The sequence below is a fragment of the Bos grunniens genome, chromosome 1, assembly GCF_055505025.1.
Source record: "Bos grunniens cultivar Pamir isolate PY7600 chromosome 1, Bosgru_T2T1.0, whole genome shotgun sequence".
NCBI lineage: Eukaryota > Metazoa > Chordata > Mammalia > Artiodactyla > Bovidae > Bos > Bos grunniens.
In genome coordinates, this window is record NC_141165.1 from 18,199,824 (window position 1) to 18,222,221 (window position 22,398).

Here is a 22,398-nt window from a genome sequence, read left to right on the forward strand (position 1 = left end):
GACTCGATGGACATGAATCTGAGTGAACTCCAGGAGTTGGTGATGGACAGGGAGGCCTGGCGTGCTGCGATTCATGGGGTCACAAAGAATCGGACACGACTGAGCAACTGATCTGATCTGATCTAAGAGCTTTATAATTAAATTCTGTGGAATGTGTAATTAAATTCTGTGGAATGTATAACCTTGGTGAGGTAGATTTGTGGCAAAGTTTGTCTAATAGGTTCATTGTAGGAAAATTATACTTTCTATTTGCTGTTTTGGAAAGAGAATCTACTCACAAGATTATTGAACATACCCACTTTGTGATAATTCTAACACTACTTATGACTGCGTTAATTCTGTTATCTCCTTTCGCATGAATCCATTGGCTGGTCAGTGTGCTGGTCTCTGCCCTCTTAAAAGCCTAGGAAACACACCAGCGCTTGTGTGTGTGTGTGTGTGTGTGTATGTGTGTGACGTTCAGCCATGTCTGACTCTTTGGACTGTAACCCTCCAGGCTCCTCTGTCCCTGGAATTCTCCAGGCAAGAATACTGCAGTGTGTTGCCATTTCCTTCTCCAGGGGATCTTCCCAACCCAGGGATGGAAACTTTATCCCTTGCATTGGCAGTCGGATTCTTTACCCCCGAGCCACCAGGGAAGCCCTATCTAACCCCCTACAAAGGCCAGTTCTTCCAGAGGTCAGGCTGGGTCCTATGGGGAGTAGGTTGATCAAGTCTTCCCTCTCAAGTAGCTAGAAGGATCTGCCTGGGGGGAGGGGCAGGAGCCATGCCCATAAGTCCTAGTACTGGGGGGATGGGCCTCTCCAGGCAAGGTGCACCTGCAGACTCCGACTATGGGGAACCACCATGCCTACTTGGGCCCTTTGGGGCTACTTTGTCTTAGTCTCCTGAGACTGCTTGGCTTGAACAAATAATTCTATATGCCATCTAGCCTAGATCACCAGGTGGTGGGCTCAGGGTTCATAAAGCAACCCCTGCAGCAGTGTCCACCATGCATGGACTTTCCCTGGAGACTTTGAGGAAGAAAGTGGCTGAAGGACAAGATTTGAGATTCTGGGTTCTTAATATTATCTTCACCTTATCTCAGTGCATGTGTGCTGTCACTTCAGTTTTGTCTGACTCTTTGTGACCCTATGGAGTGCAGCCCACCAAGCTCCTCTGTCCATGGGATTCTCTAGGCAAGAATACTGGGGTGGGTCGCCATGACCTTCAGGGGATCTTCTCGACCTAGGGATCAAACCTGCGTCTCTTAGGTCTCCTGCATTGGTAGATGGGTTCTTTACCACTAGCCCCACCTCGGAATTCCCCTCATCTCACTAACCAACATTCATATCTTAAACCTTTGGTGGCTTTAATTATTATTTTCTTTTTTTAAATTTTTATTGGAGTGTAGTTGATTTACAATGTTGTGTTAGTTTCAGGTGTATGGCAAAGGGAATCAGTTATGCATGTACATATATCTACTTTTTTAAAGAGTCTTTTCCCACATAGGCCATTACAGAGTACTGAGTAGAGTTCCCTGTGTTATACAGCAGTTCTTATTAATTATATATGTGCATTCTCTGCATGTGTGCTCAGTCGAGTCCAACTGTTTGCAACCCCATGGACTGTAGCCCACCTCCCAGTCTCCTCTGTCCATGGAATTCTCCAGGCAAGAATACTGGAGTAGGTTGCCATTTCCCTCTCCAGGTAATTTTTAAAAATTAAGATTATTTTGTGTTAGACTCTGGGCTTCTGGACCCTTCTCTAGGCCAGATTTACTCATAAGTGAAAAAGGGGGACCAGGAAACTTTCTTCAGGTTGTAAACAGGGATGTTATCACTGCAATTAGGTGTCAAACATCATCAAAGAAAATATGCAGTCTTGCCTGGGGCACCTAGCTTACACATGCCATTGCCTGCAAGATCAAACCAGTCAATTCTCAAGAAAATCAACACTGAATATTCACTGGAAGGACTCCTGTTTACTTTGATCATTGAATGCAAAGAGCCAACTCTTGGGAAAAGACTGACGCTGGGATAGACTGAAGGCAAAAGGAGAAGGGGGCAGATGAAGATGAGATGGTTAGATGGCATCACTGACTCAAAGGACATGAATTTGAGCAAACTCCAGGAGATAGCAGGGGTTCAATCCCTGGGTCAGGAAGATCCCTTACAGGAGGGCATGGCAATCCACTCCAGTATTCTTGCCTGGAGAATCCCATGCAGCCTGGTGGGCTGCAGTCGATGGGGTCGCATAGAGTTGGACACAACTGAGTGACTAACACAAAACAGGAGATAGTGGAGGACAGAGGAGCCTGGCGGGCTGCAGTCCATGGGGTCGCAAAGAGTCCACTCGACTTAGTGACTGAACAACAACCAACAACCCTAGTTGGGAGGGGAGGGTTCCCCAGCCAGGCGACCCAGGGACCTTGGAGCGCTCCTTTCTTCCCTAGACTCCACCCTTTGTCCTTTCCTCTGTACAAACTTCCTCTTGAGCCTACTGGGCTTCCCCTCCTTCCCCTCCCTCAGGGGAGCTGTGGTGGCTCACATCTTGGGGAGGCCCTGAGGCTAGTTTCCTTTCTCTCCTCATCTTTGCGGAGTGAAACTTGGAGGAAACCCAGAAGGCAGTGCCTGCTTGGGGGAGGGGCTGGGGAGGGTCCTGTGGGTGGGCTTTCTGCTGTTAGGGCTCAGGCCAGAGGCTGTGGACCAGTTGGGGTAAAGCCAGCTGGTCTCTGGGGGGTACGGTGGGTATAGCGCACTGTGTGGCCAGGGAGGAGGCTGAGGCCACACTACGCCCATGAGAAAGGCAGGACAGAACTTCCACCCATGGAGTGCTCTGATCCTCTCCCTAAAGCAGCCTCTGTTCCTGCTCTCAAAAATGGTCTTTCCACTCACCTTGGTCTCTCAAAAAGGCTTCCTTCCTGCCTTTGAGAGAAGCCAGGAGGTCCTTCTCCTGCGGGCTCACTGTGGGGAGTAGTTCTGGAGAGGGACAGGGCACACCCAGCCTTCCAGGCTTGACTTCTGCTGGTCTAGTCTTTGTGGTGGCACTGTGGCCAGGCCGGGGCGGGACAGGTCTCCAGGTCTGTTAAGGGCTAACAGGTTGTTGTGGGCTGTCGCCAGGTCTACCTACCACACCATCCAGAAGCTTTATGAGTGAGTGTTCAGAGCATAACTATCTCATATTTTAGGAACTGTCTGCTCCAGAAATTTTTCATTAAACATCCAACAGCTATTTATTGTGTGCTTACCGTGCGTTAGGCTTTGATGGAGCTCTAGAGAGATTACAGAGGGCAAGACGGCATATATCTCTGTCTGCCCTCAGAGTGAGAAGAGTCAGGCAATAAACAAAAGAGATGGGCAAATTTCACAGTAGGTTAGAAGGTCAAAAGTACTAAGGAAAAAAAGAATGCAGGGAGGAAAGAAAGGGAAATGGACATGCAGAGTGAGGGTAGGTTTTACTTTTTTTTTGTAGGGCATTCAGGAAAGGTCTCTGAGCCAAGACTTAATCAATGGATTTAGAGCCAAACTAACAGGTGGCACTCGTTTGCCAATGAAGGAGACGTAAGAGATGTGGGTTTGATCCCTACGTAGGGAAGATCCCCTGGACGAGGGCATGGCAACCCACCCCAGTATTCCTACTGGAGAGGAGCCTGGCGGGCTACAGTCCATAGGGTCGCAGAGTCGTACATGACTGAAGCAACTTAGCACACACACTAGAGTGAAAACTTAAAGGAGGGTAGGAAGGGAGCTATGAGGTGTTCTAGGGGAAGAGGGTTCTTGGCAGAAGGACAGCATGTTCAAAGGCCCTGGGGCAGCAGCATGCCTGGCATGACAAGGTGGCCAATATGATCAGAGCAGAGTGAAAGGAGGGGAGCACAGTGGGTCAAGAGGTCAGAGAAAGACCAGTGAGATCAGCTCCTCTGGGCCTCTTGGGCCTTGGCCTTTGAGTCAGATGGGAACCTGTGAAGCATTTTTAGAGAAGGACACATCTGACAAGTTTTAAAGATCCATCAGTGGCCTGTTGAGGATGGGCAGTAACAGGATGAAGACAGGAGGAGGAAGACATTTAGGAGATTGCTGTGCTCATTTGGGTGAGAAGTGCTAAGATTAGAGATCTACCCTGAAGGTTGGCTCCTCAGGGCTTACTGATGAGCATGTGAGGTAGTAAAGACAGATGATTCTAAAATTTCTGAAAAGAGATTAACCAGAACCAGAATGACTTCAGAAACATTTTGTGAAGGGAGTTTAGAGGTCTAGGTGGATACTTTCAGGCTAGAAGACAGATGTGTATAGACAAGAAAGAAATCTGGAAGCAGAGGGGAGACAGAGCTGGACAGGGGGTGCTGTGGACCGTCCCAGGGGATACAGTTGAGGGTAGCAGTCATGGTGGAGAGAATAAGCACCTACCAGAGTTCTGGAAGAATACAGAACGCATAACACATTGGGATAAGGGAGGAGCAGTAGTGATGTTATTAACCAGTCAATCCTAAAGGAAATCAAGCTTGAACATTAATTGGAAGGACTGATGCTGCAGCTAAAGCTCCAATACTTTGGCCACCTGATGTGAAGAACTGACTCATTGGAAAAGACCCTGATGCTGGGAAAGACTGAGGGCAGGAGAAGGGGACGACAAGAGAATGAGATGGTTGAATAGCATCACTGACTCAATGGACAGGAGATTGAGCAAATTCTGGGAGATACTGGAGGACAGAGGAGCCTGCCATGCTGCAATCCATGGGGTCACAAAGAGTCAGATATGACTTAGTGACTGAACAACAACAATGATTACTTATAAGAGTGTGGGCAGTAAAAATAAAGGGGCTTCCCAGGTGTCGCTAGTAGTAAAGAACCTGCCTGCCAAAGCAGGAGGCATGAGGCAAGGGTTTGATCCCTGGGTTGGGAAGATCCCCTGGAGGAGGACATGGCAACCCACTCCAGTATTCTTGCCTAGAGAATCCCATGGACAGAGGAGCCTAGCAGGCTATGGTTCATGGGGTTGCAGAGTCAGACATGAATGAAGCAACTTAGCACAAGGGATGGTGAAGCACCTTCAGGGACTTTCGTCTTACTGGGAAGACAAGCCCAAGTCCTAAAGGGGCAGGGGTATCAAAACCCCAAGACAATTGCTGTGTGGACACAGGGCTATTTCTCAAGAACTGTGGCCTCCAGCTGAGGAACAACAGCTGCCACCAACCTATGGCCTGGCAGGAAGGTAGCTGGGAAAATAGAAACCCGCCTCTCTCACCTCCCTCGGGGGCCTCCTACTGGATGAAGCCCAAGGGCAAGAGAGCCGTTTACTGTTAGTGCAGTCAGCTGGCCTGGGGATGCAGGGGGTAGGGGTGGGGTGGGGAGGGAGAGGGTAGAGCACCAGGCAGCCCACCCAGCTTTCAGAACATGCCAGGAGTTTAACTTTAGGTGTTAGGGATCAAGAAAGGCTTGAATATAGAATACACAGAGTTGTGCTGTGGGAAATTGGGTAGGGAGTCAAGGAAGAGCCTCTTTGGGAGGGAATGGAGCACAGAATACTCATTTTTATGTGATAGCATCATGTTGAGAGAGAGGCATTGCTCAAAGAGCTCCACAGGCATTAGGAAGTGCTCATAAGTAGCCTCAATTATCACACTGAGTGTAAATGGTACAGTCAATGGTTTAGCACAGCGCCCAGGAAACAGAAACATTCAACATGTGTGATCTATTAGCTGGCACCCCCATTATAAAGATGATTAAAAAATCAAAAACAAATGCTGAGCCACAGAGAAGCTGCTCAACTAGTAAGCCATGTTCAACCACAGGGACATTCTGATGCTGGCTCCCATGTTCCCAAGGTCATGCCCAACCTCACTGTTTTCCGCAGTGCCCTGAGAGACACTTCAAAGGAAGAACTGGTACGTCTTGGAGATGGACACGGGCCAGTGCCTGCAGTGTGGGAACATGAGGGACAGAAGCCAACGACAAGGGAGAGGCAGAACTGAAAGGGAAGGGAGAGGCAGAACTGAAAGGGAAGAGATATATGTGGAAACAATTTGCTGAGGGAGGCAGGGACTGGCTGCATTCAAGGGACAGCTGACTGGGCTAGACTAAGAGGGAAGAAGAGGTCCTGAGAGAAAGGCGACACTGCCCCGAGATGGAGGAGGGGCCTTGGGAATTAGATGCAAGGTCTGCTAGTGACTAGGGCCTGATCCCAAAGTTACTCGTGTTTTTTTTTTTTTTTTTCTTTCAAAGTTCCCTGGAAATCTTTCAAGATATTAACTCTTCTACTTCTGGGGAAGTTATCTTATAGAAACTCAGGAGCCAGTGTTTACCCCATGTGGCCTGCCTTAGGGAAATTCGACTTTTGTTGAAAGAATGAAATGATGCCAGGTTTTGTGTGCACTTGAATTTACTTCCATGTACTGATGCAGTTTTGTGGTATTGTTCTTTCAGAGGTTCCAGTGTCCTCTACTCTCTTTACATTCCTCAGAACTATGCTGACATGGTCCCTGCAGTACTGGTTCCTGCTAGTTGAAACGAAGGGCTTCCCAGGTGGCTCAGTGGTAAAGAATCTGCCTGCCAATGTTGGAGGCGACAGTTCAATCCCTGGGTCAGAAAGATCCCCTGGAGAAGGAAATGCCAACCCACTCCACTATTCTTGCCTGGGAAATCCCATGGACAGAGGACTCTGGCAGGCTACAGTCCATGGGATCGCAAAAAAGTCAGACATAACTGAGCAGCTAAAACAACAAGCTGAAACTAAATTCAGTTAACCACAGATATTTGCATTTACACATTGAAATTAGAATTAGAATGTAAATAATTTTCTTTGTATAATCTCCACTGCTCACAGACTGACCTCCTTTTTACTCTTAAAAGTGACTGCAACCTACTCTGACCCTCATTTTGGATCACTCTCCTATGGCAGGTGTTGGAAACAGGCTGCTTTGCTCACCGTATTCCAGATGTGCTTTTCACACTTCATGACTTTGTGGCTCCTAAGCAGTGACTTGGAAGGCCCCATCACAATTTACTTTTTAAGACAAATTAGTTCTTCTTTTTTAAAGTTTTTTAATCTTTTGGCCATACCACATGGCATCTGGGATCTTAGTACCCCTCATCCCCCAACTAGGGATCAAACCCACGCCCCCTGCATTGGTGGCCCCGGGGTCTTAACTACTGGATCACTAGGGAAGCCCCTTTAGGCAAATTCTTAAACTTTCTAAGCCTCGGTTTCCTTATCCTTAAATCGAGAATAATAGAGTCTGGCTCAGACTTGTCTGTGGTGAGATCAGACACTTATGCATTTTCAGGTTTCAGCTCTTACCTACTAGCTGTGTGCTTTTGTCCAAGCTCTCTGGCCCCGGCTTCCTCTTTCATGCAATGTGGCCAGGGTACAAAGCATCCTGCTTTGTGGGATGTGCTTTGTCTAAGGTAGTACTGTCCCACCAGGCTCGCAGCTATGTGCCCTTGGGCCCTCCTCAGTTTCTCTGGGCCTGTTTTCTCGGCTGAGGTCACTGTGAAGTAAGAGTACTAGTAGCACCTGATCTTTGTGGAGATCAGAGACGCTTATTCAGGAGAACTAAAGCATCCAAGGACTAAAATGTTGTAGTAGTTTCCTTGTAGTGGAGATGGGTGACAGCGTTACAGCTGATGTCACCAGCCATTGAGATCTTTCAACCTTTGCTTACCAAGCACTTCTTCAATAATTGCTTTCCTTCGATTACTTTGACATTCAGAAGTTCTTTCCATTTACCCCCAAAGCAGACCTAAGGGCGTACATTTGGAATGGTGTGGATTCAGTTGTGTGAGAGACAGACAAGATTCGTGTCTTGTTTGGAGACCATTTCCAGCAGTCCCTACTATGGAGTTGCTGATGGACAGTATTTCCCCCTTTCCTCCACTTCACTGGCATAAGTGGGAGTCAAATCTGGGTCTCTGTCACTCGAAAGCTGGAGGGGGGAAGATATTCTGCCTCCTGTCAGCAATCTTGCGTTTCTACTTCAAATCTAGGAATGGTGTTTGTCACAGACGTCAGTGAGTTGTAAAGGAACCAGTAGGGCTTGTGCAACGGCAAACTCCTGCCATCTCTCTGACCTCTTATAACAGTTACCAAGCTGCCCACACCAGAACTGCAGTTTTGGACAGTGACCAGTGTTCCGGATATAAATTCTTGTAACATGTTTTGGGGGCTATCTTTTACTTTTATGAGACTGCTACAAAATAAAATATGCAACTGCCTGGCCATCTCTGAAAGGTGAGATTCTCTCTTAATGTTTTTGTTATTTGCTAACTTTGGTTATCTTGGAGCATCAGAGCATACTGTCCTACAGGGATATATGCACTGTAATGTCAAATAATCATACTGTTCTGGACAGTTATCCATCTTAACAATTTAGCTACCGCCTGTGTGCCATATCTCAGTTGGTGGCCCAACCTTGACCCTGCTGCTGCTGCTGCTGCTAAGTTGCTTCAGTCGTGTCCGACGCTGTGCGACCCCATAGACGGCAGCCCACCAGGCTCCCCCGTCCCTGGGATTCTCCAGGCAAGAACACTGGAGTGGGTTGCCATTTCCTTCTCCAATGCATGAAAGCGAAAAGTGAAAGTGAAGTCGCTCAGCCGTGTCCAACTCTAGCCACCCCATGGACTGCAGCCTACCAGGCTCCTCTGTCCATGGGATTTTCTAGGCAAAAGTACTGGAGTGGGGTGCCATTGCCTTCTCCCAACCTTGACCCTACTAAGCCTCAAACTTGAGATTTTTATGACATTTCCTCTCATTCCACTTCAACCTCATCTTATGACTGAACCTCTTAGGTATTTCTGAAGCCATCTCTTTCTATCCTTATAATGACTGCACTTCAACTGTTTCCTATTTTAGGGGTCTAAGTGGTTTCCCGTGTTAACACTCTCAAATCATTCTAGATGAAAAAGAATCCTATCTTGTTTAGAACCCTTTACTTGCTCCCAGTTTCAACTCCCCCTCCCCTAATTTTAAGTTTGAATTAGTGAGTCCCATCCCACCTCCAAACTTACTCCAAGCAGTCTTACTAAACTTGAGTTCCTAAACTTGGAATGTTATTCACATTTTGGACCTTCCCACACCAAGACTTTTCTAAAATCTCCCCCTCCTAGTGGCTCAAAGGGTAAAGACTCTGGGTACAATACAGGAGACCTGGGATCAATCCCTGGGTTGGGAGGATCCTGTGGAGAAGGGAATGGCAACCCACCCCAGTATTCTTGCCTGGAGAATTCCAAGGGCAGAGGAGCCTAGTGGGTTACTGTCCGTGGGGTCACAAAGAGTCGGACAGGATTGAGTGACTAATGCTTTCACTTTTCTCCCCCTCCCACATGTGGGTTAACCTCCCTTCTATCCCTGCCCTAAATCTCAGTCATTCTTTGCACCCTTTCTCCTAACAGACACTGAAATTTGGGATGGCAAAGCTGTAGCTTATTCCTTCATCTTTATCCTCATCACTTCATAGTATTTGCTGAACCAATAGATACAAGACGCACTTGCTCAAACACGTTTGGACTATTCCTTCACAAACATGTATAAAAACTTTTGTCACGTGGTGTGAATAAAAGCTGGCACGTATATGGTGCCTGCTACATGCTAAGAACACAGGTTAACCCGTTATATCCTCCCCTATAAAGTAGGGACAAATATTTGCAGTTCACTTGTGAAGAAAACTGGCCTCAGAGGTTGTGATTTACTTAAAGTCACACACTGAATAGCCCGGCAAGGACCAGGGTTAGTCCCACTCCAGGGTCTGATCTAAACCACTATCCTAACTTCTCTATGCTGTGAAGGTCACTCTACAGCAGTAGAAACTGGAATTTTCAGTGTCCACTCTCGATGGTTAGATAGCATCACGGACTCACATGCATCTGAGCAAACTCCAGGAGACAGCAAAGGACAGGGGAGTCTGGTTTGCTGCAGTCCATAGGGTCGCAGAGTCGGACACGACTGAGCGACTGTAGAATAAACAACTCCTTAAGGGCAGTGTTTTGCTTCCCGCTGTTCTTCTTTAGAGCTCAGACAGGGCCTTGGCTAGGCGGAGTGAACGAATCCGCATCCTAGCACAGCCTCAAGGAAAATTTCCGGATCCTCGTCCGCTGCCCCAGGCTCAAATCCTACTACTGCCTTCCAAGAGTATCCTAAGTACGCATGGCTTCCCCCTCCCCCAGGTGTCGTCTAAGGGAGTGGGCCGCTGCGTTTCTATGGCCCGCTTCCTCCCACTCCACTTCCTATCCGGCTAAGTCATCGCCGGCCTGGACTGCCTTCCCCAACTAGCCAGGTCGACATCCTTTGCCATGTAGTGCGTTTTCTTTCACCCTTCTGGGTTTCCCCAGGACTGCGGCGGGGGTCTCACGGTTCTATCTTCTTCCTACTGCACTCAGCAACGTGGACTCTCCGTAACGTTTGCAGTACCCTCCGAACCGTAGAGGGTTAGTGTCCGAGGCAGCCCCCCTTCCCCGCCCCCGGTTCTCCCATCCTTTGTCTTCCCCGCATTCCTCCTCCCGTCTCCGGGCAAAGTTTCTCGGGCCAGCGTTCTACTCTTTGCAGCTAGCACGCTTTTCAGTTTTAAGGGGTTCGCGTCCTCAAAGACAGCGTTCTTTCGCGGGGGGCAAACGTACTGGCCCCAGTTGACTGTGATGTTCTTCTGACAGCCCGAAGTCGGAGACTCCGCCGCCCCTCCTGGGCCCCTGCGGCCCCGCGTCTCGCGGCTCAGTTCTGGCTGGAAAAGCGGGAACCTGTCCCCACCCCCACCCAGCCCCCAGTGCTGCCCCCGCCCGACCTCCGCCCCCGGCGCCAGCCCAGCCGCGCAGCCCGGCCGCCGCCTCACAATGGCCGGCTGCCGCTTCACCGCGCGCAGGGATCCCAGCCACGCGCGCGCCCCTCCCCCACCCGCCGCCTCCCCGGGGCCCGACTCCTGGCGCATACAGCCTCCTCTCTGCGTCCCCTGAGGCAGAGAAGGAGGAAGGCTCACTCTTCCGGGCGGGGCCCAAACGTCGTTCGTCCTATGTCGCAGGCGGCTGGCACAGAGGAACTACTTTTTCTCCCACGGGGGCACTACTTCGCGGAGGCGTCAGCGCTGGCGGCGCGCACGGCATGGCGGCGGCGGCGCGCCTGAGGTAGAGGGACGCCGGCCCGGTCAGGCCTCGGCGCGGCCTACACGCTTTGCTCGCCCGCTCCCGCCCCGGCCCCCGCCCGGCCATGGCGGAGCCCTCGCCCGCCCGACGCCCGGTGCCTCTCATCGAGTCGGGTAAGACGCGCGGCGCCCGCGCCCTCCCCCGACGCCCCCGCCTGGGCCCCGGCCCCCTCCCCGCCGCCGCGGTCTCCCGGTCTCCTGACTGGTCTCCCCGTTTCTCCGCAGAACTGTACTTCCTCATCGCCCGGTACCTATCAGCCGGCCCATGTCGGAGAGCCGCCCAGGTGAGTGCGGGACCGCGGGCGGTGGCCGCGCTCCGGGAGCCCGGGCCCCGCGGCCGCCCGGGGTCGTGGGGAGGAGGGCGTCGGGTGGACCGGGGTGCGGCACCCGCCCCCCTAATTGCGCGTCTCTTCGGCTGCAGGTGTTGGTGCAGGAGCTGGAGCAGTATCAGGTCTGTGCTTGGCGGCGTCCTCCGCGTCCCCCGCCGTCCCTGCCTGGGGGCCGCTCGCCCTGCTCCCCGGCTCCCCCGCCCCTGCCCCGCCGCCCCCCGCCCCCGCACCCCTCCTGCCCTGCGCGGTGGTCAGTCGTGTGCGTCTCGGGTCTTTGCAGTTGCTGCCGAAGAGGTTGGACTGGGAGGGCAACGAGCACAACAGGAGCTACGAGGAATTGGTGAGACTTTTGACATTTCCATCCCGATGTTTCCCAGCGCCCGCCGCCGCCCCCCCCCCCCCCCCCGCCCCCTTTTCGGGGCTCCCGCTGGAGGGACGAAGTGACAGAGCGGCGCTCGGAGGGGGCGGGCAGGCGGCCGGGGAGCCACGGGGACGGCGGGACTTCCCCCCGTAGCTTTTGTTTTGTTTTGGGGTGGCTGGTTTGTTTGGGCAGGAAACGGCCCCGGGGGCGGCGGGGGTAGGTGGTGGCGACCCTGTGCCGCGGTTTGTGGCCGGGTGGGTCCCCAGGTGCGGTGCGTCTGGTGAGAGCCGGGGGCACGCCACCCAGTCAGCGAGCTGCTCTCATTTGTGTTTCTTCGGATCCCGACTTGTAACTCGACCTCTGATTGGTCTTCCTCCATTTGCCCCTCCCAGATCCTCCAACCACTTGTTCCTAGGAATAGAAGCATTCATGTCTCAAAGGTGGAGAGTCTCGGAACGTTTTTCTTTCTTTTTCCCTCAGCAGAGTAATAAAAATCTTGCTGCTGTGAGACTCTACCACTCCTCCAGTACTTTTGCCGCTCTAAACTGTGCTACACTTGTAGAGTAGTGCCTTAGGAAACTTATTTTTATGAATTTTTAATATTGCTCTTTGCTGTATATAACTTGAATGTAGGTCCTAACGATGCAGTTTCTCTTGCTGGAGCACCGGTAACATGGATTACAGTTCTCTTTTCATTGTACTTTGTCATCTTAGTTGCTCTCACAGTATGTGATTTGGTTTGAGCCACTTGTTAGTCCTTAGTGAAATAAAATATTTCTCAGGAAAATTTTTTTCTGACTCTTGTATTAGGACAAAGGATTTTCGTTAGTTGCATATTCAGCGTCTTGTACGTGCAAAACAGCTGACGGAAAAAGAGCTGAGTGATCTTTTACTGTAGTTCTAACAACTGCAAGTAGAAGTAGGTGTTAATATAGAATAACATCACCATTTTTAAATTATATAAAAGAACAGAAATAGATTTGTTACCTATATATGAAAAGTTTTTTTTAAACCTTTGTTGAAGTATAGTTAATTTACAACATAATTTACAGTTTTGTGATAATTTCTGCTGTACAGCAAAGTGATTGTTACGCATACGTACATACTTTTTCATATTCTTTTCCATTACGGTTTGTCACAGGATATTAATTATAGTTCCCTGTGCTGTACAGAAGTACCTTGTTGTTTATCCATCCCAGATACAACAGTTTGCGTCTGTGAATCCCAAATTCCCGGTCTGTCCTTCCCCCACTGCCACCTCCTCTTTGGCAACCACAAGTCTGTTCTCTGTGTTTGTGAGTCTTCATGCTTGATAGATACTGAACAGTTAAGTGTTGACACTTAAAGCTGGGTGAATGTAACAAAAGACTCTATTTTAATTGCCAGTTTTAGTATTTCCCTTCCTAGAATTTTTTGAAGCCAACTCAAAGTATTTTCAGGAAAGGGAGTTGTAAAAATTCTTCATCATGGCAGAGTTTTTAATGTTTTCTTGAGTTTGACATTTTGAACCTTAAAGGGAATATTTAAAGGATGTTTTACTCCTGTTACTAGGTGCAAACAGTGTATCCGTGAAGCAGAAAAACATAATTTTTGAAATTTTTTTTTTTTAGTGAAGTATGGTTGAAATACAATGTGTTAATTACTGCTGTACAGCAAAGTGACTCAGTTACACACATATATACGTTCCTTTTCATATTCTTTTCCATTATGGCTTCTTGCAGAATACAGATAGTTCCCTGTGCTATACAGTAGGACCTTGTTTACCCATTCTGTATGACCAGTTTGCATCTGCTAACCCCAAACTTCCTCCAGTCTAACCCTCTCCAACCGCCTCTCCCCAGCAAAGCATTATTGATAAGACGTGCAGCTATGTTACTGAGGATAAAGTTGTTTACATTTTGAAATAAGCATGATGCTATAACTACTGGGAAAGTTACATTAAAAATAGATTCATATATTTTTTGGCTTTTCCTGTTAGTACTGCTTAAAATTCTGCTTTCAGGACTTCCCTGGTGGTCCAGTGGTTAAAACTCTGTGCTTCATCTGAGATCCTTCATATGCTGCACAGTGTGGCCAAAAACATAATAAAATTCTGCTTTAAAGTATTGGGAATCTTGCTCTGTGATGTGCCCTGTGATGTGGCTGTGACATATGCTTTCTCATTGCCTGGGTGATTTGTCTGGTGAGGAGCCTCTGCCTCCTTTACCTTCCTCCTGCCTCCTTTCTCAGCACTAAGTGGTAGACAGTGAGCTTTCTGTGTGGAGAATTATTCTTTTGTCAGGGGTATGTGAGTAGCTTCTAGTTCTCCAAACTCTTTTTCTCTTTAAAAATACATATTTTAAAGTATTCTAGGTGGCACTAGTGGTGAAGAACACTCCTGCCAATGTGGGTTTGAACCCTGGGTCAGGAAGATCCCCTGGAGGAGGGCATGGCAACCCGCTCCAGTATTCTTGCCTGGAGAATCCCAGACAGAGGAGCCTGGCAGGCTACAGTCCTTATGGTTCAAAAAGAGTCAGACATGACTGAAGCGACTTAGCAGGGACACATTCAAATATACACAAATGATAACAATGTAACGAGTTTCCGTATTATAAATTCATTACCAGTTTGCTATATTTTTCAATATATGCCTTGAATTGGGCTTCAGACAAGGTTCATGGGTCACACTGAAATGATCTGAAATCTTTCTATCTTGCATAGTTTTTTTCCACCCCCCCTGTGCTGTAGATCTACTGAAGATACTTGAGTTATTCTGTAGAATATTTCACATTTTGGTTTTGTCTGATTCCTTATAAATGTTGTTTGTTTCTGTATGTTGTTTATTCCTTTTTCTCAGTAGTTCTGATTCTTGGATCACAACCATCTGGAAAGCTTTGTAAAATTTGCCCAGGCTGTGCCCCAGACCACTTAAATCAGTCTTTGTGGTGGGACTGACTGCACATCACTATTATTTTAAAGCCTTTCAAGTGATTCTAGTATCACTGTCTGCACAGCTGCAGTTTATCTTAGACTTGTGACTGTGCTACTAGTCCAGCTTGTGCTTTGGAAGCAAGAATATTTTTGGTATTTTCTTAGGAAATTTGAAACTAGTTATCTCTCAATACCAACTCTGCATTAGCAGTTGAGCCTGTGAATTTTTATGTAATTTTTATGAGTTTTGGTGGTAAAGGGGAAGAATGAAATACAAGTATAGAATTGGGCATGAGAATTGGAACGGTTTGTAAAGGAGGGGTGTATTTGAAAAGGAGAGAGAGATTTGGTATACTTTGTAATTGAGTGACATGATAGATCAATTTTTGTAGGCCAGTCTCTTCCTTAAGCAGGGGAAAAAAAATCAAGATTCTTAAATTGTGGACTATCATTAGGGGGTTTATTATCATTAACTTTTTTTAATTTGTTTGGTCATGTTTGAGTAGACCTTTTGTGTAAGGAGAACAGAGTTATTTATATTGAAATCAGTATTTTATTAGAATTTTAAGTAGTCATTTTTCTTAAACCTTTAAGTTCATTTACAAATCTTATAAATCTAGTAATATGTAGAAACCAGTATGTTTATTTTTACATTCTGATTAGTGTTTGATTTGTCATGTGAATTTAATCTTAAAGTATTTCACACCACTTAAAAAATATTAACACCACTTAATTAAATTTCCTTAGGGATTTCCACACTATATTTACAATGATGATTTTAATCTTTAGAAGCCTCTATACGGCACATTTAGATCTAAGCATAATCTTTCTAATAATTTAAGTGTTGTAAATATATTTTAAATTTATCATAGTAGATTATTACTTTTTACTCTTTCAAACATTAAAAATAGTTCAGTAAGTACATTTGTTAGTATATCAGAATAACTGATTTGTACAAATATATCTCTGCTGCTTTTCTTCACTTCTACTTATTTGTCAATATTTCTCAGTTTAGGAATTCACTCTTCAAATCAAGGGGAGAGTGGTATAACCATCTTGAGCTTCTTATTGGATTGAGGACTCAGGTTATGTTAGAAAATTCTAACCCAAGATGTGAAATTCAGGTGCACTGCCAGATAGACTCTATTGGAGTCTAAAGTTGAAACTTTTTTTTTTTTTTTTATAGCAAGGCTATTTACTCATTTGAAACAAAACTCCCAGGACTTCCCTGGCAGTGGTTAAGACCCTGTGCTTCCACTGCAGGGGTCACGGGTTCCAACTGAGATCCTGTATGCTGTGCCAAACAGCCAAAAAATGAATAACTAAAATGATACAACTGTGTATTCCAAATCTATATCGCAGCTAGTCACAGTACTTTTTTTTTTTTTTTTTTTGCTCATTGTGGATTCTAAAGACCCTTTATCCTGAGTGCAGCCTTTTTTTTCCCTCTCCATATGGATTCTGCATTTTCTTTGTACTTGACTGTAGAGATCTGTCCTCCTGTAGGCATTTCATTGATACCACTTGGGAACACTTAATGATCATAACAGTGTGATGAGCTGCAGTCTAGCAATAGGACAGTGTTAAGTTAAAGATTTGGGCTGTAATCCTGCCTTTCTAGTTGCTTACTACATTTTCTTGTTCATTTACTAAGTTGTGTCTGACTCTTTGCGACCCCATGAACTGCAACATTCCAGCCTTCCCTGTCCTCCAGTGTCTCCTGGAGTTTGCTCAAGTTCTTGTCCACTGAGTGAGTGATGCTATCCAACCATTTCATCCTCTCTTGTCTGCTTTTTCTCCTGCCCTCAATCTTTGCCAGCATCATGATCTTTTCCAGTGAGTAGGCTCTTTGCATCAGGTGGCCAAGGTATTGGAGCTTCAGCACCAGTCCTTCCAATGAATATTCAGGGTTGATTTCCTTTAGGATTGACTGGCTTGATCTCCTTGCAGTCCAAGGGACTCTCAAGAGTCTTTTTCAGCACTACAGTTCGAAAGCATTAATTCTTCGGTGCTCAGCTTTCTTTATGGTCCAACTCTCACATCCATACATGACTACTGTAAAAACCATAGCTTTGATACATGTAATCTCAGGCGAATTATTTAATCTCTACCTCAGTTCTTTAGTCTGTATAACAATAAAAAGTGTTGTAAAAATACTGAAAAAAATGATTTTGCTGTGCTGGGCACACAGTAGTAATCAGTAGTATTTATGAGTGATAACATTGATGGGACATTTAAGTCATATTGTGTAGACTTCCCCTTCACCTAATTTATATTTGTAGTGTTTTGTGAAATAACAAAATACAGTCTATGTGAGCTCTAATATGTGGGCTTATGATACTTGGTTTTTACCCTTATGGATGACCACAGAGTAGGATGGACAATGGCAGTCAGTCTCTCTAGCTTAGTGCCAAATTATGGTAGTGGTGCTGCTGTCTCAGCCACTTAGCCTTGGCTGTGCTACTTTTTTCTTTGGTCTCCACAACTTATTTTGATATTTCTTTTAATGAAAGTTTGTTGACAATGATTTTAGTTTTCCTTTTTGGTTTGAAAACTTGTTTTGATTTTATTAAATGCATTTTTTTTTAAGCTGTGAAATTCTGGTTGCTTAGTTCTGTTTTTTTTCTTTCAGCACATTAGTATTGAAAAGCCATCGGTCTTACTGTTTCTTCTTTTAAGGTGTGTGTGTGTTTAATTAATTAATTTGGCTGTGTTGAGTCTTAGTTGTGACACCGGGGCTTAGTTGCTTTGAGGCATTTGAGCCGGCGTCCCCTGCATTGTAAGGTGAATTCTTAACCACTGGACCACCAGGGAAGTCCCAATATAATGTTTTTCACTATGATTGCTTTTCAAGATTTTCATTTTGTCTTTAATTTTCAGAAGGTTTATGTGATATACTATAGTCATTATCACTGTATAACAAATTATCTGAAACTTAGTGAATTAAAACAGCACAAATTTATTAATTTATTTATCTATTTATTTATTTCTATTTGGCCATGCCACACAGAATGTGGGATCTTATTTGCCCGACCAGGGAAGGAACCCATGCCCCCTGCATTGGAAGCACTGAGTCTTAACCACTGGACCACCAGGGAATTCCCACAGATTTACTCTCTCACAGTTTGTCAGAAATCCAGGCACAACTGAGCTGATTCCTCTGTCTCCGTCTCAAGGTTGCACTCAAAGTGTTGGCCAGAGCTGGCGTTTCCACTGAAGGCTTGACTGTGGAAGGAACTGCTTCCACATTCACATGTTTTTTGGCTGGTTCAGTCCGCGGAGTTGACTGTTGGGCTGAGAGCCTTGACTCGATTCCTGGTTGGCTCTTGGCTGCCCTCAGCTGCATACTAATCTCTCCAACCTAGCAACTTGCATTGTCGGAAGATGAAAGCTGACAAGGCGTAGCCTGCAGGCAAGACGGAAGTCACGCTCTTTTGTAAGCGAGTAATGGATATGTTACCCAGTGTTAGTGCTCTTTGGTTAGAAATAAGCTACTCATGGGGAGGGGACTCAAGTCTGTGAGTATCAGAAGGTGGAGATATTGGAGTCCATGTCAGAAACTGCCTACCACATGTGCCTAGGTGGATTTTTTTGGCACTTAAAGGTTCTCTGAGCTTCTTAAACCTGTAGGATATCAAGTAGTTCAATGAATAGCTTAAAAGTCCCATGTAGAAAGGATGGAAGCACGGGGCAGAGTAAGTATTTTGAGGAGATAATGGCTGAACGTTTTCCAACATCTTGGCCAGCTCTAGGTCTGCTGCTGTTGGCCACTCCCTCTCTTGACCTCTCATGTTTTGTTTTGTTGTGTTTTTCATCATCTTTTGACGTATAGTGGGCCTTTTTATATTAAGAGTAGTTTAGTCTGTCAGTCTCCGTAAAGAAGGTACTTGGACTTTCCTGGTGGTCCACTGGTTAAGAGTCTGTGTTTCCATTGCATAGGGCAAGAGTTTGATCCCTGGTTGGGGAACTAAGATCCCACATGCTTTCAGATCTGGTCCAAAAAAAAAAAAAAAAGATGTGCTTCTCACCCCCCGCCCCACCCCCCAAACTATTAGTGTGGGGTTGGGTCAATCTAATTTGTATCTGATCATCTCTGACCTTTTGTGTGACTTTAATTGTATTCATTTAATAACTGGCTCACATTTTTTGAGGGTGGGATTAAGACTTTTTCAGCCGATTTTGAAATTTGGGCCCTAGTGAGATTCTTGGGAGGTCATACTTTATGGGCCAGTTACCAGCTTTCCGGACTTCGTAAGATCGTATACTGTTTTATATTCCAGCTGCCTACTTTTTGTTTGATGAAGAGTTCTCTTTGTTCTCCAGTCCAGCCGTTGGCTTTCTACCTTGAACTATCCCTACCCTTAGGAGGTTTCTCTCCCAGCTGCTCTGCATCCAGTTTTTGGCTCTGTGTAGTTGGTGAAGGCCTATGGAAGGGAATGGGAGTGGGTGCCACTTACTCTGAGGAAGCTCCTTAGCATTCTCATCACTTGTGCGAGTCTGCAGGCAGCTGTTTAAAGGTTTGGCATATTTTTTCTTTTTCTTGTTGGTGTCAGTTCTTCCTGCCTGTCTGCTAGGGATGAAAACAGCTGAAGTCTTGTTTTCTATTCACAGAAGGGCTTATCAGTTTCTGGGGTGTAGTTAACTTAGATTTGTTTCCTTAGCTCTGTGAAGGGGAGATAGTGATAAAAGTTATTTTAAAGATAATCCAGCTTGTTCTCGCCTAAAAAAAAATAATTTTTGGTTGCACTGGGTCTTCGTTGCTGAATAAGGCCTTTGGTGTGGTGCTTGGGCTTCTCATTGAGGTGGCTTCTCTTGTTGCAGGACATGAATTGTAGGCATGCAGGCTCAGTAGTTGTTGCGCACAGGCTTCATTGTTTGGAAGCATGTGGAATATTCCCAGACCAGGGATCAAACCCATGTCCCCTGCATTGGTAGGCGGATTCTTAGCCTCTGGACCACCAGGGAAGTCCCAGCTTGTTCTCATTTTTAAGGTGAGAATTAGTTGGGAGGTGTAATAAGCTAGTGTATACAAAGTTCTTATAACAGTGTCAGATAATAATTACTATGTAAGTATTAGCTGTTATTAATGTAATGAATTAGTCAAAACCTTTAAATACTTAGACATGTACATTGTAAATATACATTATTTCCTCTTGTTATTTTTGTTAATGTGGAATCTGAAGTCCTAGTGAGTACTTTGTCCAGCTTTCCCATAACTAGCTAGATGTAGAGTTAGAACTGTTAACCGTATTTCCTGTGGATCTGGAGAGTCCCTGACCCCCTTTTTTCTGGTATCTGTTAGTTAAATTATCATTGGTTTACTTGAGGCCAGATTCTAGATGGAGAGACCTTTGCCTGAGAAAGATGTTGTGGTAGAGCCTCAATTTAAAGCCTTAAAATTTGCCCTTACTTTTATGTAAATATTTGAAGATATTGGTAGTGACCTTTCTATAGGTATTTACAAACTGGTATGTAATTAGTTCATTAGCTTTTCTGTGTGAACTGTGACTAAAAATTGGCCTAATGTTAAAGCTTGCTTACTTTCATTGTAGAATATTTAGAAAATGCAAAAGCAAAGAGAAAATGAAAAAAATCACTAAAATGAGAAGTGTTTATTTTTCTTTATGCATATAATCTAACAAAACTGGGGTAAAAAAAATTAATTCCTTGCCATTTCTCTGGAAAATTTTACCTAACTATTTGCTTCTTGGACGTTTGGTTTCCAGGTTTTTCTATTAGTGATTCTGTGAATATCAAATTGAGATCTATATATCTATGTATTTATTTATCTATGTACATAATTGTCCCTTGTAATAAATTTCTAGAAATTTAATCATTGAGTAAAATGGTTTACTGACTTCCCTGATGGCTCCGCTGATAGAGAGTCCACCTGCAATGTGGGAGACCTGGGTTTGATCCCTGGGTTGGGAAGATCCCCTGGAGAAGGGAAAGGCTACCCACTCCAGTATTCTGGCCTGGATAATTCCATGGACTGTATAGTACATGGGATCACAAAGAGATATGACTGAGTGACTTTCACTTCACAAAATGGTTTATATTTTATAATGTTTGATTTGTTCTCCTTAGGTTTGTTCCTGTTTAAACTTTCGACTATTGTATGCAGTAATACACTGATTTCATAGCCACATAACCTTTTTTATCTCTGTTAATTTGATGGATAAAATAGTACTCATGGTTAAGGTTCGAAGCATTTTTTGCCAGGTACTGCACAGAAGAGCTTTAACCTTTGCGTTTTCTCTCTTAGTTTTCTCAGCAACCCTGTTACCTTACATATATCATGATTTCCTGTTTGAAATGAACTTGGAAGAGACAAGTAACTTGGATGAGGTTATGTTTATTTGGGCTGTATGCTGCACTTTGTATGTTGACTGTTCATTCAGTAATGCGTGGTGCATTTATGCAATCAATAAGTATCTGCAATGTTCAGAGTTCCGGGGATACCAGTCTGGAGGAGATGGACAACGCTCCTACGTTATTGGAGCTGGCCCCTTGGGGTGTAACTGACCAGGAGCAGCAGTCCAGTTACTGTAATACAAATTAAGACTGGTGATGGGGATTGGGAAGGGAGGGTGAAAGGAGAACCTGATATTTAAGGAATGGTGAGGGAAACCTTTTTTTGATGGGATAACATTTGACCTGAAGGATGAAAAGGAGCCAGCTATGTGAAGATCAGAAGAAAGCGTGGTCACCGTCAGCCTTAAAAACCTGCCTAATCTCTGACCCAGTAGTTAAATGTCTAGGATTTTTTTAAAAGAAGTGAGTTTATTGGCTGTTGGTAATCATCTTTTTTGAATTGCCTTTTTATATCTTTTATCTGCTTTTCTACTACTGTCTTACTGTTTTGTAAGTATTCTCCATATATAAGAAAAAAAATATAAATGGATATATAATATATATCACTCACATATATATATATAGGTTATTCTTTAGTCTGTCACTTGTTCTGAATTCCTTTTTCCAGTTTTCAGGTTGCTTTTTAGTTTTCTTTGGGGGTTTTTCTTTCTTTTTGGTGGTTCAAGATTTTTAATATTTTGCATCTCTTAATCTTTATTTTGCCTTTATGGTTGTCCTTAAAGCCTTTCTGTACAATAAAATTATAAAGGCAGTATTATATATCCATTTATATTTTTTCCTATGGCATTTATAATTTCTTTTTTAATGTCTTTATGTAGAGTGTATTTTAGCATTTGGTTAATATGATATATTTGAGTCTAGCCTTTTCCAGTTTGTCAGTCAGTTAACGAGTACCATCTGAGTCATCTTTGTAGAGAACACAGTCATCATTATTTTCTAAGTTCTTTCTGACTTTCCTCCATGATCTCTTTCTGTTCCTGTGGCATTCTGTACTGTTTTAATGAAGGTGATCATTACATACTAGGGAATTGGCTCTGAACTGTAATTTAACCAACAGCTGTGAAGCCATAGGTCCTTTCTGGCTTTTTATTTGGGAATTAATATTTCCCTTTTGAGTGTTTAATTGCATTTACCTAGTATTTCAGACATTTCTGGGCTTAGCAGCTGAACCTTTAAATTTCCATCAACTACATTTCTTTTATATGACTCTGTAAACTCTTGATTTATGTTTGTATTGTATTTTATGAATTTGTTTTAAAGATGTAGCTAATATGAATAGGTTTTATTTCTTTTGATCATTTGAAATAGGTACAGACTTC

The 22,398-nt window shown here is 45.0% G+C and overlaps 1 protein-coding gene across 4 annotated transcripts in view; it reads left to right on the forward strand.

Moving 5' to 3' along the window:
- Positions 1-11,055: 11,055 nt before the first annotated feature.
- The window catches only part of BRWD1 (bromodomain and WD repeat domain containing 1), a 122,861-nt gene continuing 111,518 nt past the window's right edge, over positions 11,056-22,398 (forward strand). For 3 of the 4 annotated variants that reach the window (XR_015143081.1, XM_086343087.1, XM_086343230.1), the window contains exons 1-4: positions 11,056-11,218; positions 11,330-11,388; positions 11,526-11,555; positions 11,714-11,773. Coding sequence is in view for 1 of the 4 variants with exons in the window: in XM_086343087.1 (XP_086199213.1) it covers positions 11,170-11,218; positions 11,330-11,388; positions 11,526-11,555; positions 11,714-11,773 (198 nt within the window). In the remaining 3 variants the exon portion in view is untranslated. Of the gene's footprint in view, positions 11,219-11,329; positions 11,389-11,525; positions 11,556-11,713; positions 11,774-17,336; positions 17,384-22,398 lie in introns of all 4 variants that reach the window. The other variant, XM_086343160.1, reaches the window with a different exon arrangement.